This window comes from Xiphophorus hellerii, chromosome 6, assembly GCF_003331165.1.
Source record: "Xiphophorus hellerii strain 12219 chromosome 6, Xiphophorus_hellerii-4.1, whole genome shotgun sequence".
Taxonomy (NCBI): Eukaryota; Metazoa; Chordata; class Actinopteri; order Cyprinodontiformes; family Poeciliidae; genus Xiphophorus; species Xiphophorus hellerii.
The window spans coordinates 30,321,942-30,334,068 of NC_045677.1; the positions used below are offsets into that span (position 1 = coordinate 30,321,942).

Genomic DNA, 12,127 nt, shown 5'->3' on the forward strand with positions numbered 1-12,127 from the left:
GCTCCTAGCTGCTAGCTCCTAGCTGCTAGCTCCTAGCTGCTAGCTGCTACCTTCTAGCTGCTACCTTCTAGCTGCTACCTTCTAGCTGCTACCTTCTTGCTGCTAGCTGTGGCTCTGCAGCACAAACAACAAACCTGCTGGTAAGTAAATACTTAAAGCGAAAGACATGAAACACATTTTATTTACTTTAATTGTTCAATAGGAAGAAACAATAAAAATCAGACTCCAGTTGGTTATTTTATTACTTTGGCTGAATCATGATGAACGGCCTCGTTATCCTTTAAATCACAACTAGCAAAACTGGTTATATTACTTTAATAGACTTGGTTTTGTTTTTCTCAAAGGTAGCAAATATTTCATTCATATTTATCTCTTTAACTCTTATGTTAATAAGAAGAGTTTGACTCAGGAGGGAGTTTCTCATCAAAACGTGTTTTTATTTAGAGCCTTAAGTTTTTGTAAAGGTGGAGCAGAGGTTAGATCTGTGACTCTGAACTAAACTCACATCTAAACATTTACATTTTAGTTTGACTTTTATGGGTCTCAACAGTTTAATTACTGGGGAAAACAGTTTGATGTGCATTACCTCTTACTAGTCATTTTGACCCTGCAGCTTGAACACTTTAAAAACTTTTTAAGCCACATTTTCCATTACATTCCACTGTAACTTGGCTGAATCCCCAAAATGGTTCTTATGAAATGTCCCCGTTTATTGTCCCCCGCACTAAAGAGATGGGATTTCCTCCCTTGCTTACCGCTGTTGGACTCGGTGGTTGAGGGAGAAGAAGAAATGAGTCTCGTTTGCAGCTCTACTGCTCTTCACTCACTTAACTTTCACTTCTGGAAAGTGACGCTCACCGTGTGTTTCTAAGGTCACTCTGCCTCTAACTGCTTCTGCTTTTCTCTCTGTTTCCTCCTTCAGATTCAGACTAATGGCAGCTTCATCTGACCAGTTACTAATGGCAAGTTGCATAGCAGCTTTGCATCGTCCACCAGACCCTGACTCTCTATTTTCAGATCAGATTTATATGATTTAGAGTTAAATACCAATAAGATTATTATAGTGGGGCATTTTAATGTTTATTCTGACACTGAGGGTGATAACATGTCACATCATGTTTATTCTGTCACATCAATATTATCTTACACTCAGTTGGTTTTACTCACAGAATCCACAGACCTGCCCACTTCTGTCTTCAGACTTTAGACCGTGTCCTGATGACACTCAGTATGTCGAAATAATCAGACCTCATTAAAGATCCTTTCGGACCGTTTCAGCAGTGAACTCGTTTCCACCAAGAGATTCACTTAAAAATCAGACGATATCTTCTGTGTCCACCGTCGTCTGCAGGAGAGCAAAGAAATGCCGATGTGTTCGTCTTCCACTGGACCTGGAGTTGCACCATGTGAAACACATTCACATGCAACTCAGATCTCAGTCTACCTGGGGTTAAATGCCTTGCCCAGCGGCACATTGGCATGTGACAGTTGCAGTGGTTCTGTAATCAGTCGTCTGTTCTCTGTTAACCTTCCTAAAGGACAGGAGACGCAGGAGCTGTCCCAAAGTTAAACTGAGAACACAGCAGATCAACAATGTTGCAACAGAAGGAGGAAGAAATGATGTCATTGGATGAGCTGAAGGTCAGTGGGCGGGGCCACTTCAACTCAACCAATCAGAGAGTTTTCTGCTTCCTCAGCAGCTCTGTCTCTGATCTTTACTGCTTCATGTCTCTGTTGTCTTTGTCTTCAGTCCAAAGACTCAACAACCAGTGGATTAACAGGGAGTGAGGCCCTCTAGTGGCTGCTGGGGAGTACTGCAGGTTTTAGTGGTTTAACAGGGAGAGAGGCCCTCTAGTGGCTGCTGTGGAGAACTGCAGGTTTTAGTGGTTTAACAGGGAGTGAGGCCCTCTAGTGGCTGCTGTGGAGAACTGCAGGTTTTTGTACAGGGTTCTGGTGTTTCCTGTCACTGTGGGCTGCAGAGCGCAGTAGTACACAGCAGAGTCTGTCACTGCAGCAGAGGAGATCAGCAGATCCACTCGGTTTCTCTCCTTGTTCAGTCCTGCAGTCAGTCGAGGGTTTGGAGGTTCTGCTTCCACCACAGTTGGATCTTTAGTATCAGTGATCAGGAGAAGGAAGCGAGGAGCTGATCCAGGATCTTGTCGATACCACTGAAGGTTGTCGGCTTTAACTGAATAGTTACAGGACAGAGTGACTCTGTCTCCCTCTGATGGAAACATTTCAGATCTGATGGCAGTAATATCAGCTTCCAAGCTCTGACCTGCGGATCAAACAACATGTTATCTTCAGAAAGGAAAGCCAACCTGGATGTGCAGTGATCTGGAAACGTCTTTGTTTTCCAGCGTTTTTGCTCAGAACCAAACGGACCTACAAGAGCCGAGAAGAAGTAGATCACAGCCAGGTTTTCCATCTTTCCACGGGTGAAATGTTGGTCCTGATGTTCACAGCTAGAGTCCAGCAGCTCTGCAGTCTGTAGGAGGAGATTCTGCTGCTGCACTCAGTGGGACGGAGATCGCCTCCGAGTCACTGCAGCTCCACCCAGTCTGACAGGAAGCTGACTTCTCTGGAAGGTTGACTCCGCCCATCTGAAGAGAACTGGACCGGGCCACAACCCTGTGGGACTCCATAAGTAACCTTGAATGTGAAGAAGAAAACAAACTGGAATCTTTTTGACAGATTTAAAGCAGACCAGTTCTGTTCCAGCAACATGTTCCGGTTTATTGAGAGAATTTTATTCCCACTGCTGAGTTTTCCCTCTTCTACTCCAAACATGGTTTCCAACATGCTTTAAAAATAAAAACTGAAAGTCCATTTTAATCAGACAATCCTAAAAAAAAAGAGGTGCCACCATTTGCATCAAGAAGTGGTCTAGTTAAAGGCCAGCAGATGCGCTGCAGACCAACATGCTGCTGGGAGCCAGGCTGGGGCCCGTCTTATGTTTGAAAGGTCTACCAATCAGCTGAAGTTCTGGTTCTGTGTTGTTCATGGTATTCATGTTCAATAAAGAACAATTTAACAGATCAGAGGAAGTATGGAGGAGAATCAGTGGTTACAGCTTCAGTTCCTGTCAGGTTCTCAGGAGCCATTAGATCTGGATGTTTCTCTGGTTCTGTTCAGATCCAATCCGGGCCTCTGACGTCCCACTTCATCTGTAAACCTCCACAGTCTGAAATCAGCCCAGCAGCCTCTACCGGAGCTCAGCGGGTTCATTTCTCCACAATCAGAGGAAGGGGAAGACGGGCTGGGGGGAAGCTCAGGAACAAACAGGAAGCAGAGATAATGGGACACAGGTGGCAGGAATTAGACTGCACCAGAGAGGGGGAGGGTAGCGGAATCACTCCCAGCCTCATCTCTGATCTGCATGTGGAACAAATTATCCTCATCTCTCCTCTGCTGCTGCTTTCACTCACATGAACATCATCAGGCGTTTCAGACATGAATCAGCTGCTGTGATAACCTCGTTTTTATTGTTTATTGCTGTGAGGTGAGCAGATGAGCGTTTTTGGTTAGTAAAAGCCCCAAACCGGTTTATTCCGGTCCAATCTGCGGTTCTTTGGCGTCTCTAAAATATTGTTGACCCGTTTCTCCTCCTCCAAGATGGCGGCGCCGCTGACGCATCCCTCCGGAAGCTCTCACCCTGGAGTCCGGCGGAAGTTTAGCTGCTGCTAACAGTTAGCTTCCTTTGTGCGGCCCGAGCAGGCAGAGACGGTGGTTCTGTTGGACCGGAGCGGAACATCCGAGCTGCGGCAGCAACAATGTGTTCCGTCCAGCCTCTGAGAGACTTCATCCGGGAGAGACTGACCGCCGCGGCCGAGGAGATCTTCTCCGAGGTGGAGCGGACCATCGGCCGCTTCGAGGAGGAGCTGGACGCGCAGCGCAGGCTGCTGGCGGTGTGCCTGAAGCCGCAGGTCCGGCTGCACAGGATCGGTAGGTTCTGGTGGTTCTCTGGGTCCGACCGGACCGTGGGAGGAAGCAGAGGAGGTTTTCCACTAGAAACAGTACTACTGGTTCTGGTTCGGTTCAGAGTCCAGCTGGTTCAGTAGTAACCGGCGGGTTAAAGGAACCACAGTTTGGACCGGGTCCAAATGATTCTTTATTATTGATAGTAATAATGATGTGTTTAAGTTTAATAATAACTTTCTAAAATTTTCTGGCACATGTTCGGAAAACCTCCAGCTGTCAGAACCAGATCTGGACCTGGAGGTGAACCGGGACCAGAACCAGGACTTTCTCTGCTGCTTATTGGAATAATGAAAAAAATCCAATAAAAATCCTGTTTCTGCAGCAGACCGGATGTCACTGCGGTTTAATAAACCTCTACAATAACTGACTTCACATGTCGGTAATCGTTGCTGCTGCTGTCGGAACCAGCAGCAACAGAGTCAATAATAATAATAATAATAATTGCGGTGACGTCATCGTGTTTCTGGGGTTCTGCTCAGGATCCACAACTTCATCCTTCACTGACCCGTCCGCCATGTTTGGAGGCTGTTCGGCGGTTCCGGTGTTGCCATGACGATGCCTCACCTGAAGGGGAGGGGCTGGGTGGGCATCCCATGTCTGGTCGCTATGGAAACGCTTGAAAACAGTCTGGAGCTGTTCCAGGTACTCGGGGTCAAAGGTTACAGATGGGGTTATGACATCACCGTCTTCAGATCAATGCTTATTGGTTAGACCTGATCAGTTCAGAACCTGGAGCCCGAATGTTCTGGTTCTGGTCGGGTTCTGGTGAAATCGGCCCGACCTCACATAGAACCGATGCCGGGTCGTAGGACGGTCCAGAACCCAGTTCAGGGAACCGGCCCGTCTTCCTGCAGTGAAAAATTCTGATGCTTGTTCAGAACCTCTAGACGGGTTCCGGTCCGATTAAAGCTGCAGACGCAAAACAGAACCAAGTTACTAATGGTAGAATAGAACCAGTAGAACCTCCGGTACCGCTGGGCTCAGCAGAAGCTCGGTCCATTAGTGCCACCTTCTGGTGGTGGTTCTGCCTGGTTCTGGTGCATTCGCGGTTCTGTTGGTGGAACTGGATCTGAGAGAGACTGAAGACCTCTCTGAAGGTTCGGTCCAGTTCTGCAGAACCAGGTGGGTTGGAGCAGAGCGGCGCAGTTGGGTCCATATTCATCAGAACCAAGTTGTGATCCTGGTTCTGGTTCTGTAGCGTGATGATGATGATTTTCCTTCTTGTGTCCCATCAGAACATCTTCAGCACCACGTTTGTAAGGAGGAGGTTCTAACGGGCTACGAGAGTACCTGCAGTCTGGACCGGGCCGAACCAGAACCTCTACGCATCAAAGAGGAGCAAATGGAACCAAACCACATTCTGATCAGACCCGACCCAGAAGAACCAGAACCTGCACAGCTCACAGAGACTCTGCCGGAACCAGGAGCTCCACATGTAGGAGAAGCTGCGGAGGAACCAGAACCTTTCCAGAACCTGGACGATCAGGAGGTTCTGTCAGAACCAGACCGGCCACAGATCATAGACGACCTGGGAGAGTTAGAATACCTGGACTTTGACGAGTACCTGGACGACCCGGAAAGTCCGCAGATCATAGATGACCTGGAAGAACCAGAACTTCTAGAAACAGAACACGGCCTGGAAGAACCAGAACCGCAGAACAGAACCAGGAAAGTGGAGTTCTGGACCCGACACGATGATGAGGGTCTGCTGCTGAGGAAGGAGTTTGATACCTTTGTGCCTCGACAGAGAAAATCCAAACCTGAAGAACCGGTACCAGGTTCTGACAGCCTAGCAGGTATGAAAACACTATCCAGGTCCAAATGATCCAAACGGGTCAGAACAGTAACCTGAGCCCATAGCTGATCCTGGTAACTGAGATCATTTCTTCTAACTGGACCAGTTAAAGCACAACAGCTCCAGAGGTTCTGCTGCTGGTTCTGTTTAAGTCTCCATGAGCAGAAGGACGTTTGGATTCTGGGTTCGGTTCTGGAACGGCTGCCACAGACGCTAATGTTAATGCTAACGCTGATGCTATTGCTAACACCAGAGCTAATTTTTCATTCAGTATTTTGCTGCACAGATTGATTGTTTTCTGGCCGATCGACCATCTGTAGGAACCCCGTTTTATTTTGGCCCATACCAAGTTGCAGCTGGGCTGGTGGGCGGGGCTGGGTACGTGGGCGGGGCGGGGCTGGTGGGCGGGGCTGGGTACGTGGGCTGGGCTGGCCTGGTGGGCGGGGCTGGGTACGTGGGCGGGGCGGGGCTGGTGGGCGGGGCTGGCCGTTAAACCTCCGCCTGCAGAGCAGCAGAGGACAGCGGCTGATTTTAGAGGGAGATGAGAAGATCGGCTCCACATGGAAGCATCGACTGATCACTGATATCCCAGCATGAAGGAAATCGGTGCCGATTATTTTTAAAATGGTCCCTGAGTTTATTTTTTGATTCGTTTCACTTTCTTCATGTAGCACTAATTGAACCGTTGGTTCTTCCAGCTCGATACCAAACGTCCCAGAGGTTCAGTGGATCCTGCTGAGTCCTAGATAGCATTAGCGCTACGTTAAGGTTATCACTTCCACATGAACGTTTAGACCCCACTATAACGGCCTTATCAGTATTTAACACTAAATCAAATAAAAAAATCGGACGGATGGTTTTGGGAGGAAAACCAAGGATTAGATTTTCAAAGCAACTGTTGCTTCTAATCTGTAGGATTAATGAGTGAAGCTGAGTGAAAAATGTTTTAGTTGGTGCAGCTAACGTTTCAGTTAGCAGAGCTCACCACTAATTTCTGTTATCTGTTTCTCCAGAAATCCAACAGAACTACATCTATGGGGACGAGGTTCTGGCTGAGCAGGAACAGAACTTCAGTCTGGACCTGAAGGTACCGGACCATCCTCAGATCAAACAGGAACAGGAAGAAGTTGGATCCGGTCAGGCCGGCCAGAGACCGGAGACCGACATCTTCATGGTGACGGTGAACTACGACGAGAGTGAGCACAGCGAACCGGAACCCAGCAGCTCCCAGCAGTCCGAAGACTCCGACGAACCCAAACCGTTCGTCTGCAAGACGTGTGGCAAGAGGTTCTCCAACATGTTGCTGCTCCACGACCACCGGGACACCCACCAGAAGGAGAAACCCTACTCCTGCCAGCTGTGTACGCGGCGGTTCGCCCGGCGGGACTCCGCCTTCCGCCACATGATCACCCACACGGGGGAGAAACCCTTTCCCTGTCAGATCTGTGGGGAGAAGTTTGGCCTCAACAGCCACCTGCTTCGCCACCTGAGGAGGCACACGGGCGAGAAGCCCTTCTCCTGCCACATCTGCCACAAGCGCTTCAGCCAGAGCAACACCCTGACCTGCCACGTCAGGACCCACACGGGCGAGAAGCCGTACCCCTGCAGGGTGTGTGGAAAGGGCTTCGTGAGGCGCAGCGCCATGAACATCCACATGAGGATGCACACCGGAGAGAAACCCTTCACCTGCAAGGTGTGTGACAAAACCTTCAGTCGGGGGACGGGGCTGAGCTACCACATGAGGACCCACACCGGAGAGAAGCCGTACTCCTGCAAGCTGTGTGGAAGAACGTTCCGGCAGTCCAGCCACCTCATGTGTCACATGAAGAACTTTCACCTGGACTGGACCCGAGAGAAGAGGTCTCGATCTCCGATAGAGGAGGAGGTCTAGATCTACCATAGACAGTAGAGCTCTAGAGCCATGAACAATAGTTTGCAGAATGAGTCAAACTGAATCTGGTTCTGATTGAACCCGGTTCTGAGACCAAATGGTCTACTGGGGGCCCAGGTGAACCAGAACTCGTATAGCACGTCATCGTGCCCGTTAGGCGGTGCTGTTAGCAACAGTGTTAGCATAGCTACCTGTGCTACCTTCACCACAGAGAGGGAGATATGGCAAACCTGTTTATCATATAATTATGTTGGATTCTTAAACATAATCATTACTGAGTTGTTGATGTTCTCCAGAACCTCCAGTCTTCCTGTTCCTTAAAAGTCCAGATTTCTGTTGGAAGGATCGACGCTCATCGACCTCCATGTTCCTCTGGACCCACCAGGTGAGCTCATCGTCAGGTTCACCTGTCCTGCTGCTGATCCCGTCTGAGCATCACTACTTTGGTTCTGGTTCAGTTGGATCCAAATGATCAGAGTGGTGAGCTTGTCGACTTCTAGCTGCAGAGCTCTAAGATCATCACTCAACTCAGAGAGACGGAAAAATGATTCAGATATTGAAAAGGTTTGAGGCTCAGCAGGAAGTTCTTCTACTAATGAAATGTTTCGGTGCAGACAGGAGCCGTGGTTCCGGTACCAGACGGTGGAGAACCTCCAGTCATCCACAGCTTATTAATGTTTGTAGAAATAAATGTAAATAATGACCAGCCCTGAAAGGTGGTCCAGTTCTCTGAACGGTCCCCAGAACCAGAACCGGCACATATTCAGGTCAGGGGAACCAGAGGTCCGATTCTACCGGCTCCCTTGGAACCGACGTTTACACCTGCCGGAACCGCCCGAGGTGGTTCTGCTCTGCTGACACTAATCTGACCAGAACCAGGTTCTGCTTCTGACCCGTTTACATGGATATCTGGGTTCCTGTCTCTGAGGCAAATGGACTGAACCAGAGAACACCAGAACCGGACTCACACATTTTATTTTATTTTTTTAATTGCCCCACAAGGGGTCTTTTGTGGGATCTAGTGTCCCTTTTTCAAAGTAGGCTGACAGGAAAGGGGGAAGACATGCGGTAAACGTCGTCGGGTCCGGGAGTCGAACCCGCGACAGCCGCGTCGAGGCTACGTTGCCTCTGAATGTGGGTCGCGCTAACCCCTCCGCCACCACGGCACGCCCCCGGACTCACATTTATACCCCAGACATCAGGAGGCAACCTGGGGCTAAGTGCCTTGCTCAGGGGCGCATCGACACACGGCAGGAGGAAGCCGGAACTGAACCGACCCTGACCTGTAGCGCTACGCTAACACCTAGGGCGCTCATCAGGCTGAAACCATGGCCACAGGATCGGACCTCCAACCCGGCTGGGAACCAGAACCTGACGTCCAGGTACAGAGAAGAGAACCCTAGAAAATCCATCTCAGAACGTGATGCTGGTGGCAGGCCAGCTGAACAGAACCAGAAGGTTCTGGAGGTAACAGACTGAAGCGCAGCAGAGTTCTGGTTACACTAAAATATTTATTTATGCCATAAACATGATGGTGGATAAATTCTACAAAATAACTTTGATGATGCCTGGTCGGATCCGGGTCGGATCCGGGTCGGAACCAGGAATGGTCCGGCTGACGGTTTCAGTGTAATAGTATCAGTTCTAGTTAAATGTTTTCTGTCTGGCCTGGATGTCAGGAAGGCTTCAGCTCTTCAGGACTTTGGACCCAGCAGAACCGATCAGAACCGGTCCTGTCCTGATCCGCCAGCAGCAGGACAAGCGTCTAGAAACCCGAGCCGCTCCTCGGACGATAACGGCTGCCCACAGGCTGCGTTGGTCTCCATGGTAACCAGCAGACGGCGCGTATTGTTTGGGTGGTTCCTACAGAAATGCTCCAGCAGAAGCTGCAGGTTCTGTTTGGATCTGGACCCGTTTTAGTGAAAACTCAGAAAGTTCTGGATATGCTATCTGGGTTTCTAGAACCGTAGCTGGAGCAGCTCCTCCAGAGACACTCATTCAAATATTACAACCTTTATTCCATCCAGTTTCTTTACAGAGGACTCAGAATGTTTTCTATCATGTGCCTGTTCTAATATTTAGCATCTATGTTTCTGATTGTATTCATGTGAGCTCTGGTTTGTGTTCTACTCTAGATGTTCTGGTTCTGTGCTGTAGAACATCACTAGAAATAAAGTTTGTGGAGAAGTTGGACATTAATTGGTTGTTCTTCCTGTTTGCTCCATCATCCAATCAGCAGCCGGTCCTGTTGTGATGTCATCAGTAACTGGGAAAAACCTGGATCCTTATGGCAAGCCGTTTCAACAAAATCTGCTTCACATAACTTACATTCCAGATATCTGAAACTAGTTTGTTACAAAACATATTAGAAATTAAATCTCTACAAACTGACCAGAATAAATGTCATTTTCTTTAATCAAGATATTTACAATAAATTACTATCTGAAACATATTTCAGATGCCTAGTCAAAGTACATTTGAGGTATCTTGCTCTTTGTTCTGATTAGTCAAAATTCAAATTAACGATATCTTAAATATATAATTAGATGTGAGGTAAATATGTTTCCACTGGCGTAAATTAAATAGCAGGTTTCTTAAAAGCAAATAACTGAGATCTGAAGAACCGTACATTTGACTTTTAAGATTTCTCCAGATTACAGACGCCTGGAATATTTTTAAAATATTCGTTTTTTTCTATTTCAGATAAATTAAAAATCTCACTTGTCAGAATGACTCTACTGGTCCAGTCAAAACATCCTGATGAGACAAAAGCTCTCAGCTTGTTTTGGCTTGACGTGCAGCGTCACATTTTACCCGTTTTAAGAGCCCCGGTTCTGACCCGGGCTCAGCCCAAAGCCTCTTCAGTTGGTTCTGACCCGGTTCTGACCCAGGTCAGCATATCAACAAAGCAAAGCTTTATCTGTTCTTACTGTTGAAACTGTAAATGCAGATAATTTATCACAATGTGTTTTTTTCTAGTCAAACCTGTGGACTGTAATTACAGATAATCACACTGATTTTATGCTAAGACCGCCTGCCATAGTTGGTTTTAACATGAAACTGCCCATGGCAGTTCGGTGGGCCGAATGGTTCTGGTCGGGTCCAGACAGGGAACAGTGATCTGGTTCTGGTTTTGGCCAATTGGTTCTGAGCCCATGTAAAACTGAGCGACCTCCTGCTGGTAGATATACAGAACCATGGTTCCACACGGACCGGGTTCTTTTGGACTGAACCGGTCCTAAACATGCTGCCAGTTGTTCATGATTTTAAGGAAAGGCTGAGCTCTATGGTTCTGGAGGAACCCAAACATCTGCTTCCAGAACAGAAACCGGGGAACCTGAAGGTCAGACCAGTTTGGACCAGTGGAGGACAGGAGACGGAGACGTTGTCTCTTAGCAACAGCTGAGTGGGACAGGTTGTCCTTCTCTAACAGCAGAGATTATCTCCAGTAATTAGTTATAGAAAAAGTGGAGACTGACAGAGGAGGAGGAAGAAATGATGTCATTGGATGAGCTGAAGGTCAGTGGGCGGGGCCATTTCAACTCAACCAATCAGAGAGTTTTCTGCTTCCTCAGCAGCTCTGTCTCTGATCTTTACTGCTTCATGTCTCTGTTGTCTTTGTCTTCAGTCCAAAGACTCAACAACCAGTGGATTAACAGGGAGTGAGGCCCTCTAGTGGCTGCTGTGGAGTACTGCAGGTTTTTGTACAGGGTTCTGGTGTTTCCTGTCACTGTGGGCCTCACAGCGCAGTAGTACACAGCAGAGTCTGTCACTGCAGCAGAGGAGATCGTCATGGACATTTCTTCTTTGCTTCCTTTAAATGTCATCCTGTCCAGATGTTCTGATCCACCAAAAGGTGAGTGAGACCTCAGGAACTCTGGAGGTTCTCCTGGATTTTGTTGATACCAGAATAAAACCTGTGCAGAATCTTTGGTGTAACTACAGGTCAGAGTAACAGAGCTGCCCTCTGAACTGAACTCCTCAGTCTTCGCTGCAGTGAGTTGTTGACAGTTTACACCTGAAGGAAGAAAAACTGATATAAGTGAAGAACAAGAAGGATCAGATTATTCTCTGAAAGACTCCAACCAACCTGATCCAGTGATCAGAACCAGCAGAGTGAATCCAGATGTGAGCAGAGACAGCATGTTGAGCAGAGTTAATGTTGGAGAGTTGAGCTGAGCTGAAGGAGGAAGTTTGAGTCTCTTTAGAGATCAGGGGCAGATCAGCTCCTCCTCTTCCTCCTCTTCCTATTGCATCTTCATCACTGACTCAACTTCCTGTTTACTAACAGACATTTAAAATCTGAATGAGAAATTTTATCTTTTCATCTGATCTGGTCAGCAGCTAGAAAACAGTTGGTTTCTGGGTTTGCTTTGATATTTAGTTATGAATCGGGTTTTAATTGGACCAAATTCCTCGGTACCATCTCAGCTGGTCTGCAGGAGTCCTGCTAAGGTAGC

At 47.9% G+C, this 12,127-nt stretch overlaps 1 protein-coding gene and 2 gene segments (V, D, J or C); 1 reads left to right on the forward strand and 2 right to left on the reverse strand.

Annotated features, from left to right (window-relative positions):
• Nucleotides 1-1,053: 1,053 nt before the first annotated feature.
• Nucleotides 1,054-3,444, reverse strand: LOC116721055 (T cell receptor alpha variable 21-like). The segment is given in 2 exon segments: nucleotides 1,054-2,278; nucleotides 2,386-3,444. Coding segments are annotated over 2 exon segments (441 nt in total).
• A 302-nt stretch (nucleotides 3,445-3,746) lies between these two features.
• On the forward strand, nucleotides 3,747-9,866 carry LOC116720962 (zinc finger protein GLI4-like). The gene is made up of 3 exons (XM_032564489.1): nucleotides 3,747-3,945; nucleotides 5,217-5,777; nucleotides 6,790-9,866. Exons 1-3 carry the CDS (start codon nucleotides 3,774-3,776, stop codon nucleotides 7,665-7,667), a joined length of 1,611 nt encoding a protein of 536 aa, XP_032420380.1. The 5' UTR covers nucleotides 3,747-3,773; the 3' UTR covers nucleotides 7,668-9,866.
• Nucleotides 9,867-10,732: 866 nt separating this feature from the next.
• On the reverse strand, nucleotides 10,733-11,898 carry LOC116721039 (T cell receptor alpha variable 20-like). The segment is given in 2 exon segments: nucleotides 10,733-11,685; nucleotides 11,758-11,898. Coding segments are annotated over 2 exon segments (480 nt in total).
• Nucleotides 11,899-12,127: the final 229 nt, after the last annotated feature.